Here is a 19,425-nt window from a genome sequence, read left to right on the forward strand (position 1 = left end):
GACAACCAAGGACTTTTATCACATGTGTGCACATAAATATAGTTACATACAACATACAAGTAATTTCAATAAATCGTCCCAAAACTATTTATCTCAATCATACCTATGGCATTATTCTTTTTGTCAATAAATACTGACAGTGCGTATGTATGTGAGTGTATATGTGTGAGTACATGCACCTGGGCATATATATGTGCAGACATACCGCTACATACATACATGATGTTTCTTATTTTGTCTGCATGTCCTTATGTGAGTGCAAGATAGGGATTTCTGTTTTAGTGCAAGCCCTGTCTCTATTGTGTAGCATAATGTCAACTGTTTTAGACACAGTACTTCCAGAAACACTCAGAATTCCCTGCTCTCTTCCTGAACTGTTTCCGGATGCCCAACACACGGCTGAACGGATTTAGGAGACTTTGTTTCTCTAACAGGACCTGGAACACAGGATAAAGTAGCAGGGATACACATTTTATTCACAGCTTACTTTTCTTTGCTGTTTAAGGTATAACATTTGTAGAAAACCCACCTCTCTTTTCATCCCCCTGGGAAACAGGCTTGTTCTGACACCTGAGGGAAATAAAACATGAGCTTATTCTGATATTCGAGATAACTCATGACAGATTGTTGCATTGGAAACGCTTTGGAAAGCACAGGGCTGAAACACGTCCATTTCCGTGTTGAGGACTTCATTGCTAGTTGTGTAATTTTCAGGTCTGCACCAGTTATTCTCTAAAAAATGTTGAGTTGGGCACGACAGTTCTATTGTTTGCATTAGCCATGTTTCTGTGCATGTCAGACTTTTGGGTAGTAGAAAAGTAAAGCAACTCCATCAACAACTACAACTACCCGGCCTTGATCAATACCTCCAACTGCCTGGTTCTCCAGCAGTGCTGCTTGGTATCCCACCATAGAAATGTATGGTAACACTGGTATAATTGTGTGTATCAGTTCGAATTTGTAGCACAATGTTTCTGCAAAATGAAATTGGGTGATTTCCCCTGGATGAAAGTGTCTGCATTGAGTATGAGCCCTTTAATACAAGATGAGCCGTGTGTGTGTTTCTTACCATCTTTGTTATACTCCCCAGATATCAGAGTGGAATATCTGAGACCAGCACCGTCCCGAGATGGGAAGGTTTGCTCGGAGAGAGACAGATCATCCAGAGCGCCTCCGTCCTCAACTGATACTGAGGATAAAAGAACAACCAAAGAAAGCTGGTAACGCACAACTGACGGGTAAAGATTCACATTATGTACATTTTCTAGACATTTATTTAGGTTATTAGTCTAGTTTATGCTAAATGGTAAACACGTTTCACTTTTGTCATGACATATACAGCAAATTAATGAGGAAGTTTGAATTATTTGAACAGAAAACTGAATATATTCTCTAACAGCAGAGAAATCCCTCATTAATGTGTGTGAACTCAGGCAGAACAATCAGTGTCCAACACTGCAACTCTAAAGTAATTACCTCAAAGCCTGAGGACATGACTTGACTGCCATTAATCCTCACAAATGATGTTTTATTACTATAAATGCTAATCAAGGTGCTGAATTAGTGAATTTCTGTGAATAAACGCTACATAGGAGATATGACTTTCCACTCACCAGGTCCTGGATAGGGCATCTCTTCAGATTCTGTGATGGGGTGGGCCAGCAGTGGGCCAGAGGCCACGAGCAAAAAGGCCCAGGACAGGAGATGGTTACACTTCATCACTACAGGTGGCTCTGATTCTCACGGTGATCCTCAGGTGGAAAGAAGACTTGTACATGCTCTTTTGTTCCCAACTGGGTTATATACTTCCAGCTGTTGCCTATCCCCCCCCCACACACACACACACACCCACACCCCCGCATGCCACGCAGCAGACACACACTTTCGCTTGCCAAAACAGCCATCAGCAATATCCACAGTCCCATCCCTTCTAACTGTGATAAATCAACAGGCAGTCACAGGTGAATTATAGTGCCGTGGCCAATGCTTCAAGGTCACAGTCATGTTTTACCAGCTCTTCAGCCTGCTTGACTGTTTTACTGTCTTTGTAAATGGGATTGAAGCAGGTGTTTCAGATGTCATTCTCAAGAACACCCCATAGGAGAGCAGGTGGACACACGGGGCAGCCAAATGACTAATGCCTTTATGCTACCAGCTCATTAAACTCGAGGGCCATTTGAATCCTCTTGACTCAGAGCCCACAGGGGGAAAAAAGCTCCACGATTGGAGCTGCATACAAAGCAGTGATAATTCCTAATAAAACAGCATAATTACTTGCAGAGAGTGGTTCAGTAGTGATGCTAAAATATTGTAGGCCTTGGAGCCTATGAGTCATCTGACATTTTAAGTCAATTTAAAAGATGAAAATGTTCTACGGGTCATTGAATCTAATTGATACATGCATATTATTTAGAGGGCTTGTTGTGGTAAGATGGTAAACTTGTGCCTTCACTTCTTCTGAGTCATGCAATAAAACTCAACTTTATTAGAACGTCCAGCATAGATGGACAGAGTCAGAAAACATTTCCTGTCAGTGGAGACTTGGAACAGGTGGAGAAAGCGACTTACAGCGTCACATTTTGCCCATCTGTATGTAATTTGTATATTTATTAGAAGTGTGACATCAATGTTCAGTCTCTTGTATGATAATGAGGATCGACGAAGCGACAGTGACATTTCGTTTTACTGCCAGAAGACCAGACACTCCATTAGGTGTTGCTTTATATCATAAAAAGCTATTACGATTTATATTCTGTATTAGTCAAGGCCCCGCTGTTTATTCCGGCCTCTCAACTAAATGTAGTCTCCCCCATGCTTGGGGTTTATCTTGCAATATATGGGGTCCTCTTTTACAATTTGAATGGGGAATCTTGAATGGCTTCAAGGTCCACTTGTTTCGTAAGCAAAATGGACACTTTTCTTGAGATTCATACGATATAATTTGGATCAGTGTGAACAAAGCAGAGTGGACTTAACAATAGTTAAATTCTAAGAGTAGCTGTAACAGATCAAAAAGCTGCATCGATGATGGTGTTACATAGAGAGAATTGTTGTTGACATCTTGACCATTCACTGTAAACAAAGTTTAGAGGCTAAACTCAACTCTGCATGTATTTGTTAAGAATTCCCATGGAAACACTTATATATTTGAATACTTTCCCTGAAGTAATACATAAATGAGTTACTTTACGAAAAATAAGTCTCATAAAATCCTGCTTTCAGAACGTTAAATATGAATGAGAACAAGTGTTTGTAGTAAAATACGCTGATGTAGCAAAAGTAGTGCAAAATATGACAAACTGTCCCTTTTAGAGGTTAGAATGCTGTCGCATTAATATGCAGAATTGTTGAACGGTTATGGACAAAATGGTGCTTGGTCTGCATTATCTCACCTGGTGGGTGGTTTAAAACAGCCATGCCATGTGTCCTGTGTTCTGAGTGTGTCGTTTGTTTTAGCAGAAGAAGAAAAAAATGATCTACAGCTTAATAATATACTCATTAAAGTAACAACAGAAATATCTCCCTCTGAATTTTGTGAAGTACCTTTTGTACATCTAGTAAAAGCAGAATTTGATGGTTCCATTTATGAAAAATATAATTTGCTTCATTACTGAAATATCCCCATCGGTACACCAGACATGATTCAGATGAGATTCGTTTTATTCCCCTTTGATTTCACATTCACATTATTACTGAAAATACCTGATTTATAGACAGTTTATAATCTGCTGAAGATCTTAGCTCCGGAAGCTACATGTCCCATCAAACAGCCAATAGTCAAAGCTATGTGACCTGACAGGTTGTTATGACTTGTTGACTATATTCGGCCTACTGGAAATCTGACTGACGCATGTTCAGCCAGCAGAGGGCAACATTACGTCTAGAAAACCACATAGTTTATAGAATATAGGTCTACTTATAGATCTTCAGCAAGTTAGCCTCCATTCTAATCTTTTGAGAGTAGCTTGAAGGTATTATCTTCCTAGACGCTAGTCTTTTTTTCCTTACTTAATTTAAGATTATTCAAAGAATCTCAAATTGACAAAGTGCAAATTGAATCACAAACCATGTAGCCTTCAAAACCTAAATAGCCTACTTTTTTTACATTTACTTTTTAAAAGAAGTATATCATCTTCCTCAGAAATGGGACTTTTGTTATTATTCCTGACATATGCATTATACTTTACAAAGTGTACAGGATAGTTTCCTCCCTAGCTGATTAAATCAGTTATTTCACTGCTCATCTAGAAGATTTAGATGCACACTGGAGGAAAATGTGACAGTGGCTGTTATTTATCTGTTATCAAGTCGTCTTGAACCACAAGTCAACTGAAATGTTTTGCCACATTATCATATCTTGCTTTAACACTTTTAGTTGCCAAAATGGTTACTTGGTAACAATGGTACCAAGCAGTTTTCTCCACAATAATATTTCCACTTATTTATCTTTTTTAATTAAAATAATAAAATGCAGACACACTTCTGCTTTGAAAACGCCAGAAGAACTTGTCATTAGAACAATCGGCGGGTTAAAAGTTGCCTTCAATACCTGTTCGAAATATTGCACTTCAGTGTGCACACATGAAAGTGGCTTCAGGTTGGCTTGTATGATATTCGAGTTGTTAGGTTTCACTAAGTGAAGGTGAAAGTCTACTGTTGTGTTGCTGGACAGTGTGCCTTTCTTTACGCTGCTTAATCCGTAATCTAACCCTTTGACCTGAGTCGGCTAGTCTTTAACCCCGATTATCGGATTTATCTCTACATTGTTCCATCTCCGTTCCAAGACGGTTAAAGAAAAAGAAAAAGAAAAATAACGCCAGCTGTCATTTCTGCTGGCGCGCACCGTGACTGGTGTCGATAAATCGGAGTTTGAAGGAGCACCTGAAGGCACCAGCCGTTAAACGCCCCCACTGCTGCCGAACAGGAGCTGCGGAGAAGCAGCCGGAGCGAAGAGCCTGTTGTGGGTTAAGTTTGTCCACCCTTGCTTCCCATCACGACTCGACGTCCGGGGCTTTGTTTCATTCAGTCGACAACCGCCGCCGGTTCCGTCTAAATAATTGCACACCACATAAGCACAGGCGCTATAAACGGCCAAGCACGTTCGTGACATTTTGGATACATAGAGACACAGAAAGAAGAGAGGAAGGGAGGGAGAGGGAAAGTGCGACGGAGCGGACAAAGTTGACACTTTGGCTCTTTTGTTTGGTACTTGTTGAATAGGCTGCGTGTGCAGCCAAAACACTGGAGCCTGTGTGGGCAGCGTGCTGGGAACAGGTAGGTTATGAAACATCGACTCTTACATTGTTAGTTTGGTTATTATTGTTCTTTGCTCGACAAAACAAGTGGCCTACTGCAATGCAGATAACGTTAATGTTTTAACCTATAGTTAGCTGAACGTTACTGTTGACAGCAGCACTGCTCGTGTTAGCTTGGTTGCTGTCAGTAAAGACTGCATGCTGAGTTTGTTAGTAATTAGCGGACTGGTTTTTGCATTAACACCACTGAGATAAACCAGTTATGCGTTTAACTTAAAGACACTAATGTTCACCAAATGCCTCTCTGTGTAGTTAGCTTGCAGGTGTCTTTCCCTCTGGTGTGTACCTTGCCTTTAAGTCCCATTTCACTTAAGGTAATAACCAGATCATAACAAAGTTCCCTATCTGGCGCCAGGGTCTTCTGTGTCACCATGAGGCTGTGACAAAACAGGGACAATGATGGCAGAGCTGGAAATTGACCAGTCCAACCTTCCACGTGTACAAGAAGGTAAGATCATACTTCCACACTGACCCAACCCTGGCATCCACTGTATAGACACTTTGAGTATTGAATAGTGTGTGCACAATGGTTCATGGTCTGTCTTGGAGGAAAGTTATTTTTGTTTAGCCCCCCTCAGGGAGACCAGAGGTCAGGGTCAGCTACTGAACTGCAGATCTGGAGCCAGTAGGGATAAAGCATTTGATTCATGGAATCTTCAGCACAGCTAATACGAAGGACATACTTGTCTGCTGCATGCTTTAGAGAGATTGAGACACATGACAACGTCCTATTGTTGTTGTTTTTTTTGGCGCTATGAATAACTGGCCTTGGCACCAAATGGTAGCTTATCTTCTGTACTTCTGTGTCTTCTTGATTTCTGTGGTAGCACTACTCCAGCTCTCCATCTTAGATGAGAAGTTGCTTGTGATATGTTTTGACTACAGGCAGCAGAGATGGCTCTCGTCATAGACGGGTCTGGTGTGCTGGGAGCAGATAAGGAATGAGATTTTTGGAAATGTTATTTCACATGCACGGAAACAGAATTTGTCATAGCAAAGCACCTCCTATGAACTAAATAGTTTTTTTTTCTGACTGCGTGTAAGTCTGAAAACAGTCACAGGTAAGGAATGTCGAAGCTGTGGCCTGGATGTCGAGCGTTGACTCGGTCTTTGGTGTGTCCACACTAATGAACGGGCTAGAAATAGGTCTGCACGTCTTTTATCGAAGGAGATAATTCAACACTCCACTCTAGTTTCCATAAACAAAGGGCACACTGTGCAGCTTTGCATTTTTATGCTTAATCGAGCAGGGCCCAGCGTGCAAACAAAGCCAGTAACTGCAGCAATAAACTGCTCATTGAGACAATGGCAGCATGTAAATCAGATGTCTGGTCCGTGTCATTTTTTCCGCTCATCATCTACTTTCACCAGACAGATTTGTCAAACTGTGCCGTTGTCCCTCTCTGTGGCACTGGGGTTGTTTACTTAGCCTAACATTGTGGGTGTTTATGCTTCAATTTCCCCATGAGCCGTATAGTTCCCGTGTCTCACTTCTCCTTCACTTTTACTCTGGATCCGAGAGACTCGGCCAAGTCAACTTTCTTCGTTTTCGATGCCCCCCCCCCCCTTATCAGTTCCTGTTTTGTCCCTCCTCTGGCTGCTGCAGATATAGCCTGATGTGCAGAGGGAATGCAGCTCTCAGAGGAATTCCCCCACCCCCCCGTTCCTAATTTCACTCTCACCATCTGACCCAGAGTCCCATTACCCCTCCTTACCTCTCTTTGTTCTCCATGAGTTTCACCCAGTTCGTCTAGTTTATTACTCAGCACAGAGAGTTGTTGGATGAACACTTATTGGTGAAATTTTGTGCAAAAAGTGGCGAGCAGATGAGAGAGAGAGAGAGGTCGGTGGGTGGGTGGGTGGAGGATTTTGGCTGAAAATAGAACCCTTGTCATTTTCTCCTTTCGCCGCTTTCTTTGTTTGGCAGGCACTTGCCAGTGCTGCTATCCGAGTAGCTGCGAAGATGAAAGAGAAATATCTTTGTCAGTGTTTGAGCGTCTGTTCTCCTCAAGCTGGATGCCTGAGATAATCTGCATATTTTTTTATTTTAGATGATTGGTTGTCAGTTCTCTAATGTGGGTTGGAGTTCTGCTTGAATACAAAGGGCTTGCATTCACCTCTGAGATTTAGTTACATCAGCAAAAAATGAAAAAAAATAGCCTTACATTTAATTTTTCTATTTTGGACGACCATGGCATATTTGTAGGGGACAAGAGGCATTAAAATATGAAATAATTCCTTTGTTTTGACTGTTTAGGCTTTGAGGTCATGCAGGCCGTGGTTTAGTGCTCATAATAATATCCCGTCTCCCACAGTTTTACTGCAGAGACGGTCTGCCCACATTCTTGGGGAATATACTGGGTAATGCAGCGGGTTGCTGGATATATTTTGAAATCTTATATAGCCTACTTGTTCATGTTGCCTTGCACTCTTTCTTAGACATTCTTACCCCTCAGTGGATCTTAGCCTGTGGTGTTTAAATGCCACAGACAATTTCTGTTGTCTGCTGGATCCCTGATCTGCTATCCTCTTAGGAACCTGACATGGCCTAGCAGGGTCCTTTCAGTTCCCTTTATAAAGAAGCTTATATAGTAGGAGGAGATTTTTGAAAACGCACTGCACACCCTGTCCATCAAAACCTGTTTAGCAGTCGTAATAACTCGGTCTCCTTGTCCCTCCCATCGGAGGGTAATGTGTTTAAAGGAGGCTGGAAAATCAAGTTAACCCGCAATGCAGACACACCCTCATCCACGTTTGTGTGCATGCACAGACAAGACTGTCATTCTCCCCCATCTTTCCCTACTTTCTTTTGTTCTGAGTTGGATTTAAGAGTAAACTCATGTTTTGAACAGTCAGTTTATCCTGTTGGATTAACACCAAGCGTTTGACTTAATGGCTCCTCCTCATTGACGACTGGACACATATGGGCAGGTTGGAGAGCCATTTAGCGGATAGTCTCTTAAGCTCCACGACAGGTGTAAGTGGTAATGCGTGTCTGTCTTGGTGTGGGTTAACTCAGTGTGGTATTATGTGGTCTTCTATGGTGTAAACAGACCCTTTAGAGGGCTCAGCTCTCTGGGTGATTTCTATGAACTTTGACTGCTGGGCCCCCCCAGACTAAAACATACCCCGAGAGTTATTCTCAGCAAGAACGTTGTTTTCTTTTTCCAATCGAGTTTGACTTAATCTTACCACAAGAATGTTTCAGAAGCACTTTTTTTTTTCTGTCATTTCCGTATTTACAGAACTGGACAAAGAGGAGCTGTCCTCAGTTTTGACTTGTTATATCAACTCAGAAGCAGTTCTATAAGTGTTTAAATTGAACATAGGCTGTAGGCTCGATGTCATTCTTACGATGCATCTTGAGGCCACCCATTCGTTCCCGTCATCCATGACAGCATCCAGCTAATCTACAGCTAGTCTGTAAACTTCCAGGGTCTTTGCTTGTCGTCTGTTCATTCACTTTTTGTATTTGTTCTTTTTCTGAAGAGATAAACAAGCACAATTGAGTCCCTGAGAAAACTAAGTGAGAATAAATGTCTTAGCTTTGAAATCTCGCTTACAGTGACAGCCAGGTTTACACGCACAGTATACCAGATACTGGATCCTATTGGCACCTCAACTGCTATGATTGTTAAATAGGTTATTATAAACAACATATGGCATTTATGTGTCAACTCCTCTCATAAACGGAATACTTGAGTATTGAGCATTACGCACATGGATGTAAATGTAGCCATGAACTCTTCATAAACACTGTTCTCTGTCCTCCTGGCATTTGAAAGCATTATTGAATAGATTCTATTCCATTCTAGGTTCCCCGATGAAAATCTGTGACATAGCGAAGCAGTTTTTTTCAGGTCACAGTGAGCTGCGTGTCTGCAAATATGGAGGCAGTGGAGAAAACAGCTGGTTCTGCAGCGCTGCTGCTGACTGTCTGCGTTTATTTTCTCCGGAGTACTTTTTGAAGTAGTTTGACAGACTTTAAACACCCGTGGGCCTCGGCACATAGACGCTATCGAGGCTCATTTAGGACTCCTGTAAACACTGGGCATGGCTATAGAGGAGAATCTAACAGTCCTGTTAAACCCGATGTACAGACCACAACTGTGGGTATTCACCACATTATTATTGGAGTCTTAAAATGAACTCCGGTCAAAACACAGCAATCAACTGTCTCTCGATCCCTTTTGACTTCACACGCTTGGGAACATTTTTTTTGCATAGTTGTTCTTGTGTCTAGGTCTCAAGGTCTTTTGTCAGCTTTCTGACAAAACAGGACGAGGCTAGACTTAAGCGGGCGTTAGTGACATGAAACCGATCTGTTATTACCATATCCAGCAGCAGCTGGTGAGACTGTGGGATCATGTGCTTTGCCACAGAGTGGCTTGATGTGGAGAAGCAGACAGAGTTGGTGTACAGACTAGAGAGCTCTTAGCTAAAGCCTTGGGATTTACGACAACCTTACAGATTTCACTCAGCATACTTTCGTACCATCTGCACATGGCTTCACAGTAGAAATGGTTGCAGGTGGTAGTTCCTAAACTTTGCATCTTCATTTGCTAGTCATAGTGAGCACATTAGTGAATGAAAAACATGTACCTTCCTCCTTAAGATCATTGAAACCACAATTTAAAAAATCACACTGCGACTCTCTGGTCACATGAATGCTTCCGTTGAGGTGGACCTGTTCCTCTGTCGCTACTAAACCAAGTAACTTTGGGAGGACGGTAAACATTGTGGCCACTTGGGTGTTCCTCTGGAACACTAGCACCCTGTTATGATGAGGATTTATGAGGGCCTTTTATATATTTAACAGGTAATTCACGCCAGAGTGGTAAATGTTTTTACTCCTCCACCCTTTGTCTGTCAAACAAAACCAGCCATAATGACACACAGCACTTGTATCCTATTCCTTCCCTTTAGACAAAGGGCTGAACCAGAATGTTGCCTTATTTCACGCTGCCCAAGAGCTCAACAGTGGGTCTGGATGGAGCAAGTAGGGCCATTCATGTTCTGTTGTTTTAGTGATCCTCAAGCTGAGAGAACAGCGTACTTCATTCACACTCCAGTCCTGTTTGAACACTTTGTAACTAGAAGTGGGATCGGGTATCAGAGATTATGTGGGTCTATTAACTGATCTTATGTCAGAGCATATGGAGAACAGAGAGTGTCAGAAACTTAAAAAAGAGACTGCAAACTGGTTTATAAAGCTGGTTTGTAATTCAGGATTTAAAATATAAAGATTAACGGGACTCAGCGGGCGAACATGCCGCTCCACCAGAAACATCTCTAAATGCCCAGTATGGCGCAGATTCTACTGGTTATTTTGATAGAATCTTAGTTGATAGTAAGTTAGTTAAGGTAGTTTTTGATGCACTTGTAACGGATTGGTACTGGGTATCGGCCGATACACAAGTTCACGTATCGGTGTCGGGAATGAAATATAGTATCGGAACTTCTCCATTTGTAACCTTTTGCATGATACTGAAGCTTTCCTCTGTTGTTTCAGTGTGCCAGTGTTTTGCTGTGCTGGAGGATGGAGCGCTGGCACACAACCTGCAGGAACAGGAGAGTAAGTAGAATGTGGCAAAAATGTGTAGTCATTTGTATTATGGGGGCTGCTCTCTAGTCTGTCTTAGTGAAGCACTACTTTCTGTGTTGTGTGGCTTCATCTTTAGTTATTATGCTAAGGAATTTACATAATTGTTATATACATACATATACATATACATACATACATACATACATACAATTTTTGATTACACATGGTCTTTCATTGCCACACATTGAGACTGTCCTACCTTGTGCCATTCTTCTCTGTTTTGCCCATATAGTCGAGCAATACTATACAACCAACATCCAGAAGAACCAGCTAGTGCAGAACGACATCCGTGTAGCAAAGATGCTGCAGGATGAGGAGGAAGAGGAGCAGGCCCAGCAGAGCACCCTCCTCAGACAGGCCTCCAGACAACTGTGGGTTACCCCTGCTCCCCAAAAAGCACTGTAACACAGCTCACACTGCTGCACTATTCACATATCAGCGTCCTGATGTACCCTGACCCTGCTCTGTATAGATCTACTATGCAGATTTATATTCTAAATTTACATTGATGTTTGTAGTTTTATCACATATGTCACAAGTGTGAGAAGTCTTTTTTTTTTTTTCTTTTTTTTTTCCTCCCGACTGTAGAGAGATGGAGGACTTTGAGTATGCCCGTGTAATTCAGGAGGAGATCCAGCGTTGTGCTGAGGAGGCCCGGAGGAGGGAGCAGGAGGATGAGGTGAGTACAAACTCACTGTCTGCATCTGGTTTGCATTTATCCAATTAATATCTAGCAACTTTCTTAAAAAGAAGATTCCACTTTCATTGTTTCATTGTTTATACACAATATATATACAGTATAAACGCCACCGTCTATGCTCGGAGCTTGCACGCCATCTGCGGAGGCTCGCGCTACGGCACCAAGTGCGAGTAAAACAAAACTTTAGTATTCACAGCCTTTCCCACAGTGAATACATGCACCAGTTAGTTTCATGCAGACTTTGTTTTACTTTAAATGCTTCGACCAGTATAACCAAGTATAAAGGTCAGTTCTGACGTCACATTGATCTGCACCTACTTGTCAATAATCCACGTACCCACCTCAATATGATAAATCTTTTGTCAGTCAGCAGGCTGCTACACACAGGCTACTATTTACTGCAGCTCTTTAAATAGATAGACCAAATACTACTCAAATATGAAGCCTAAATGATACATTAAGATGTTTTTATTTAATATAAAATGCAGTTTTCAGTTGAACTGCTCTTTGCCACAAGATTTATTTTAATACTGAAAATACAAATCAACCTGTGCATGAATACTACAAACCCAATATTCATTGATCCTTTTTTACAGTGCACAACAGTCAAACAGTAGCTACCTTTGTGTGGATGAGAACAGGTGAAATTGCTAACATCCACCATAGCAGCTCTACTTACCGTCTTCCATTAAAATCAGCCAGATTTAAGAGTCCAAACATTATCCAATCATCATTCAGGCCATCATGTGGGGCTTGAATCTGTGCCAACATGCATTGCACCAAATCCAAAGAAACTCCTTGAAAAGGTCAACTTGCCCATGTTTCTAGGGAATGAGAGGAAACTCACTGAACAGTGAGCCTCAGATCTGTCCATCATATGATATCACTGATAAACAAATCTTTATTTTGCCCACACATAGTTGGAGAATATTGTGGAAAATATATATATACGTATGCCCCTTGGATGACTGATATATGGAAAGGTTGAAAAGCAATGTTCCTTTACCAGTCACTTATTTTGTCATTTTTTAAATTAAAACCTCTATGGTTGAGATTAGCTTTGAACCGAAAGTTGTTCCAGCTAATAAGAAGACACAAACATGACAGCGAAGGTTTTAAAGCGAAACATTTTTGAGGGATTTGCTCTTAAAAGAGGAACAAATCCTTTCCTGTGGGTGTCAAGTTGCTGTCAGCAACCAGAGCACAGCGAGACACTGTTCTGTATGAACACGTTAATGCCAGAGGTAAGAAGTTTTATCAATGCGTCTGTTCAAAATGTCTCAAACCACTATCTAGTCCGAGCCATAAAAGTCTGTGTTAATGGATAATGCTGTAATGTATCATCTGACTCAGTAAGGTGGCGCACAAAGCAGAGTATAGCTGATTTATAGAGGTATGTTAATGATTCTATGTATCTCAAACTGCATGACTGTGTGCAGACAGAACTGGGCCTAATCTAGAAGGGCAACCATGGCAGTTGAAGCAGACTTAAAATAGCCCCAGCATTATCTTTACATTTTCATTCAGCACAGGGACTCGTAGACCTATATGGCACCTGGGACATACTTGTATATCATTTAATTATCTCCCTGTTACCAGCAGGTCAGGCAGTATCATACGGTTCACTTTGCTCTCTCTCAGGACAAACTGAATCCATAATGAATGGCGGTTGCAGCAAAGTGCTGCTCTGGGCCTCTGATGTATCCACTGTGCCGTAAGGGGGCTGTGTGAGCAAAGTCAGCTGTTAAACAGAGACACAACCTGTCAGCTACCCATCTGGATGATGGCTCAAGCTATTTCTCTGGAGGTTGATTCCAGACATGCACCATCAACCTCTTGATACACCACAGACCACACACGTGTGTGTTCACATGTAGCCACACTCGATGTGCACACTCGACATGCGTAGTTTGAGAAGAGGCGGGTTAAATGAAAACATATAATATAACATTAATATCTCGATACTGCTGTGATGGTTGACACTTGTTTTCCCATTTCCCCTAGTCCTGATTTGTGTTACAGCTCTAGATCTTTTAGATACAAAAACATTCTTCTTGCAACCCAAACACAACGGGGCAACCAGATGGTTCCCATCAATCATTTCTCCCTGAGCCCAGCTCCTCAGAAACGTCTTCATGTCTTGACTGAAAATCTACCTACCAACAGAAATGATAGGTTGAGCTGTGTAAGAGAGAGCATTGTGGGGGAAAAAGAGCCAACTATGCCATGAAACTCCCCAGCTGGTCTAGTGGAGCGGCCTGCGTCACAAGGCTGCTCCAGCATAATATTTTCCTTTACTCTGCCGTTTTGGACAGGCTTATAAAAGCTCCTTGTTTGGTAGATGTGAGGTCAGAGAGACTGTGGGGTTCATTCATCATTACTAAAGGGTTTGGGTTTACACTCTGTTGGAGCCAACATGAGGTGTCTACACTCAGAATGAAATGCACTTTGACCTAGTGGGTTAAAATCTTATGCTGGGTTCTGCAGCGAATGGTGTGATAATACATCTATTCCTGAGTGTTGATGTTTGGATCGGATGATGAACTGTTAACGCTCCCGTTAGCTCACCTTTCTTAATGACTGGCTGATCAGAGGTGTTGATTAAATATTTGCCTCCCTGTAGATTTTGTCTTTAATGAAGGAACAGAAGGCATCAGGCTGTGCATTTTTAAATGCCAGATCCCCGTGGCAAGACAAGCCGCGCCTAACCTGCCACAGCAAGCTGCTAATTGTCTGCTGATGCTGGCAAAGTGTCTGACACACACGCCCTGATTGCAAAACAAAAGGAGCTGCGTTAGCCTTTCCTTGTGATTTATGTTGCAAATGCAGCCTCCAGAGAGAGATTTCATAGACTTCACTGGTAGGATTTGCTGATTTGTAGAGAACATTATTAGTCGTGGACTTTCCAAGGAAAGTAACACAGAGACATTTGGGGGTGGGGGTGGGGGGGTTCTCCTTCAGAGAGCAGTCAAGCATAGCAGCTCTCGTAAGAGTCTGCATTCCCCAGTGACATGGGGTTTCTTCTAGTGAAACACTTCTGTTGACCTGCTTCTGTTGTTGAGTGTTTCTGGTCCGGAGTTCAGGCTCGGGGAGATTAAAAGTTTGCGCGTCTCTCATTGAGTCTCCTAGATTCCATCGAGTCAGCCACAGCCCTGTCTGAAGTAATTAGTTTGGCCACCCAGAGCTGAGATGTCAGGTCACGTCATCGTGGCACTATGTCACCCAACAGGCCTCTGCATTGGATGTATCCTCCTCCTCCTTCTCCGTAGACATGCCAGATGCTGATGGATTAGATTCTCTTCTTGATGCAAACGGGTTTGAGAGTTTGATCCATGTTGCATTCATGTTACTTGAAAGCTAATAATGTATAGATGAAATCAAAGGGAACCGAGAATGTTTTTGGGAGAAACTGAAACAGACAAGCAGTTGATTGAAAATGCTCTTTTACTGAATACAGTATAAGAGGTTTTTTCTTAGACCAGTTTTTGTAAATTGTGGAAAGAAGGTAACATAAAAGCAAATATATAAGACACTAATCAAAAGTTTCCTCAGGATTGTGTTCCTTGTGTGATTGTTGAGTCTGGGTGAACAGCTGACGCCTTGCTTTCTTTTTACACGATCTGTTATTCTGCCCTCTGCTGGAGGAAACGGCACAGAATAAATGATGTCTGAGAAAATAATTGCAGCATGCTGCCAACTCATGGTTGAACACCAATGGTATAACCTGACTGTTCTTCGTGAGTGGAGCTTGTTTTTACATGTTGTACTGATCATTTCGTTATTAGCTGTGCTGTGATAAATACATTGGTTTTTGAATTAAAGCAAATAAGCCAAATGAAAGTTATTATTGGCAAATGATACAGTTTAGGATGAAAGGATTGTAACAGTCACTCTAATCTAGTTGGAAATTCTTCTCAAAGCCTTAAAAGGGTATCTGTTTATTTGCTTATTTGACCTCCATTTCTCTGTGGTCTTCATCTAGCCTAAATTTTAAATGGGATACATATTATGGTTTATAATGCAAAGAAGCAATCAGTACGTCTGTGTCTTCACAGGAAATAGCTAAACGAATGCAGGAAAAGGAGAAGCAGAGAACCACGAGGATAAGCAGAGGGCAGGAGGGCCGTAGTGAAGGTACAGTTTTATTTATTTATGTTTTAAACAAGAGAGCACCATCTTTAGCATTATTCGGCAGTATATTCAAATTGTTGACTAATGTATAATATATGGAAATAAGTTTTAGGAAGTAGCTTTTTTTGAACTAAATATGTGTATTTGCTGAGATTTTAAGAATTATTTGTCACACTTGCAAGAAAGTAGGATAAACCCCAGAGCCTGCTTAGCTCGTCTCTAACCATGCTTTACCTCATTGCTACTGCTTATTGTTGTATGCAAGTCATTCTCCACATTACAACCGCATGAGAAAAACCTCCTCTCTACATAGCTGTCACACTACAGTTTATTCTTCTTGTGTGTGTGTTCTGAATCAGTTTCATGCTTGTAACACGTTGCCCTCTTGTTATCTTTTAGATATCACTGATTATCTGTATTTACAATGCCTTAGTTGTGTCTAGAATATTTATATAAAACGTCACATGCTGCTATTTTGAATGCAACATGTTGCCTCATAATTAACTGCAGTTCTCTAATAGTACCTGCTAACAGCCTCACCCATCCTCCTTGCTTTTGTGTTTGCATGTTTGGCATTACTAAAGGCAGCACTATCGATCCTGCGCTACCATCCCCACGCCAGCACACACTCAGGGGCCTTCAGCAAGGAGAGGAGCAGTACTCATCTGCCACCACCAGGTGGCAATGCTCTGCCTCTCACAACCATTCAGACTTAACTGGGCCTCTGGCTGACTCCCCTAGGGGGGTAGCAGCTCAGACGCACACAACTGCATGGTCAAATCAAGGACACACAGATTCCATGAGGGAAATCAGGAGTGAATTGAGAGAGCGTTTGAGTGAGGATTCAGAGGACTCGGACACAGTTTTCTCTGTGCAGCCCTCTGTCTGGTCCCAGAGACTAAATGAAAGACTCAACACGGCACCTCCTCGACAGCGGGCATCTTTATATCAGCCGCCAGAGAGAAGCTATAGAAGTCTTTGCTCTCGCAGCAGCTTCACAGAGGAGGAGAGAGGAGGATGGACTGAGGACTGTAATGAAAGTGGTGACCTAGAGCAGAGGAAGCCTAGGAATTTGGATCAGGAAAGGAACCATAGAGAGGAGTATCGGAGTTTCCACAGTAGCAGAGATCAGGATAGAGACAGTAAGTTAGTCGAAGTGAGAGAAAGGCGATGTAGTCGCAGTGAATCTGTCAGGCTACATGACCGGAGTAAACCCAGCAATGGAGACGTGGCGAGGACCTGGAGCTATATGGAAAACCCAGACAAACGTGTCCGTTTTCAGGACAACACCAGGAGCTCTTACAGGCCGCAGGGTGAAACCAGACGAGTCTGGGAGATGCTGGGCCAGGTCCTCAGAGAGAGGGGCGTGCCTGTGAGGTTCGGCTGCGACGGGGCGCCACTTCAAATAAGGCCTCAAAGCAGAGAAAGCCAGGTGCTCCATGGGAGTGAGGTCTCCTGCAGTGACTCCCAACCACATCAGAGAGCTTTCCAGAGAGCTGCCACCACCAGGCACAGTTTCCATGGAGATATCAGGGAGAGGAGGAGACACCAAGAGAACAGTGAGAGAGATCACAGAGAAGACGGGGACCGGCACGGCAAAGACGTGGAGCATGATGGAAAGATTTACGAGATTAGTAGTAGAGATGCAAATCTTGCCAAGAGAGAAAGGGGAGGCAGTAGACGGTGGAGAGAGCACCGATACACTAACGAGAGCGAGAGGCATGCAAACGATTGCAGGGTCAGGAGGACAACAAGCGAACGGAGGTCTTGGCACAAGACCATAGAAGAAAGGTTAAGCTCAGAGGAGGAGCAGGAGGTGGAGAGGAGAGGAGAGCGGCCCTGTCGAAGAGCCGCACAGCGTACCCAAAGCCTCAGCAGCAGCCGGGCTTCAAACGGGGATAGGTCAAGGCACGTGGCAGCAGGTAACGCACAGAACTGCAGCCAGGGAAAGCTTCCAGAGCTGTGCTCCCTACCTCTCTGAGCATCTGCTCCTCTCATCTTCCCTCAATCATCATCTAATGATTTGGGGTCTCTTACTGAAGGGACATTTTCCTGTTCATATCTATAATTCCAGTAGTCCTGAAATATTCTTCAATGTGTGCATTCATTCTCATCTTCGTTCTTTGAATTTGTATCTTGTGAGGGAATAAGTACCGTGAAGTCCCTTTCAAAACCGAGCAACATACCCTTACACACTGCATCCTCTCATCTCTTGGTGTGATTCAAAGGTCATTGGTCTTTGTGTCTTTCTCCCTCAGTTTCAGTACACTTGTGTGATTCATCGCTGATTTTCATCTTTTTTTCCCACTACTTGTATGCATGTTGTCATCATTAGTCGCTTCAGTTTCTTTTTTAATTTGACACGCTTCATATTTAACCTTAGGAGCGCCACTGCAGCCAGAGCCAGGCGAGGCCAGCCTGGACCTGGGGGAGCTGCGCCAGGTGCTACAGGATGAAGAACTGGCTCTCAAGTTGCAGGAAGAAGAGGAAAGGCGGTTGCGCAGGGTAATTTGGGGGAATTTAGGAGTCAAGGGAAAAAGGACAGAACGGATTCTCTTCCTTTTTTTTTTTCTGACTTTCACAGTTTTGGTTTCGCAGAACTCCCAGCCCTCTCCATGTCGTTCTTACCCAGAGGGAGACTTCAGAGTGGCGCAAGTGGCGCAGGATGAGGTACGATGAATTGATACATCAACGGTACCAATGTATCTCATGTTTAATAGCCACCTGTGGAATGATCTACTGTTGTTGTTTTTTGTACTAGGAAATTGCACGCTTTATGCAGAAGCAGGAAATTAAATCAAAGCGAAGATCTCGTGAGCTAGAGGGGCCGGCATCGTGGCGCGAGCACAGCACGATGATCGGTGTTCATGACAGACGGGCTGCAAGAGACAGACCGGTAAATAATAAATAATGCAAACCTGTTCCAGCATCCTAAGACAGTACATGTCACGTCCATTCATGTCCTTCACTAACTCTTTCACACTGCAAATCCCGCACTTGCCTTGGTACAATCTGTGTTAATGATGTTTTCATTATCTCTTTTTTATTTTTTGAGGTGATGAAATGAGTTGTACTCCTTTCTCCACTATCTGCAGGTCCGTCGAGAGAGGCTTGACTCAGAGGGCCTTCCTTCCCCCACCGAGGACTGCTCCCCAGAGAACCAGCCGCCCAGCCCCATCTCCACACTACCGTAATTGTCTCTCCATGAATATACGTTTAAACTGTGACCGTATGTCGTTCATCTACTTGATATGCTGAATTACAACTGCTGCATTTCCAGACAAGTCCAACAGATCCGAAACATTGCGGAAGAGCTGGACCCGACCTTCCAGGCCAGGAGGGAAAGCACAGAGAGCCTGAGAGCGGCACCAGCAGGTACCGCAAACATTACAGATGATTCTTAAAAGGAAACCATTAAAACAATGGGTGGACACTCACATCCTGTTTCCTTTTAATACAGGGCCAACCTGTCAGTCACTTCCCATGCCGCAATCTGGCTTACATGACTTACTCGAGGAGGCTACTTTCATCCCACCCACAAAACGGCAAACGGACAAATCAGGACGTGCAAAATCCAAAGAGAAGAAGGACAATTGCAAGCAACAATAATTTGACACATTCTGTTAGTGAGTGAGTGTGTGTATGTATGTATGTGTATATGTGTGTGTGTGTGT

The 19,425-nt window shown here is 42.8% G+C and overlaps 2 protein-coding genes across 7 annotated transcripts; one reads left to right on the top strand and one right to left on the bottom strand.

Annotated features, from left to right (window-relative positions):
• Positions 1-323: 323 nt before the first annotated feature.
• On the bottom strand, positions 324-1,722 carry LOC116382457 (urotensin-2-like). The gene is made up of 4 exons (XM_031845531.1): positions 1,614-1,722; positions 1,070-1,189; positions 530-570; positions 324-437 (listed from the first exon to the last, which is right to left on the bottom strand). Exons 1-4 carry the CDS (start codon positions 1,717-1,719, stop codon positions 324-326), a joined length of 381 nt encoding a protein of 126 aa, XP_031701391.1. The 5' UTR covers positions 1,720-1,722.
• A 3,066-nt stretch (positions 1,723-4,788) lies between these two features.
• Positions 4,789-19,419, top strand: ccdc187 (coiled-coil domain containing 187). Of its 6 annotated transcripts, none has more exons than XM_031845040.1 (12): positions 4,789-5,274; positions 5,568-5,763; positions 10,828-10,890; positions 11,153-11,291; positions 11,509-11,599; positions 15,676-15,754; positions 16,336-17,673; positions 18,135-18,421; positions 18,513-18,647; positions 18,847-18,941; positions 19,032-19,126; positions 19,212-19,419. In XM_031845040.1, the coding sequence occupies exons 2-12, from the start codon at positions 5,712-5,714 to the stop codon at positions 19,358-19,360; spliced, it is 2,523 nt and encodes an 840-aa protein (XP_031700900.1). In that variant the 5' UTR covers positions 4,789-5,274; positions 5,568-5,711; the 3' UTR covers positions 19,361-19,419. The 6 variants fall into 6 exon arrangements, with proteins under 6 accessions (XP_031700900.1, XP_031700899.1, XP_031700896.1 ...); XM_031845039.1 differs by having other exon boundaries at positions 5,671-5,763; XM_031845036.1 differs by lacking the exon at positions 5,568-5,763 and having other exon boundaries at positions 10,828-11,291.
• Positions 19,420-19,425: the final 6 nt, after the last annotated feature.

This window comes from Anarrhichthys ocellatus, unplaced genomic scaffold (genome assembly GCF_004355925.1).
Source record: "Anarrhichthys ocellatus isolate YVR2014 unplaced genomic scaffold, GSC_Weel_1.0 scaffold5, whole genome shotgun sequence".
Taxonomy (NCBI): Eukaryota; Metazoa; Chordata; class Actinopteri; order Perciformes; family Anarhichadidae; genus Anarrhichthys; species Anarrhichthys ocellatus.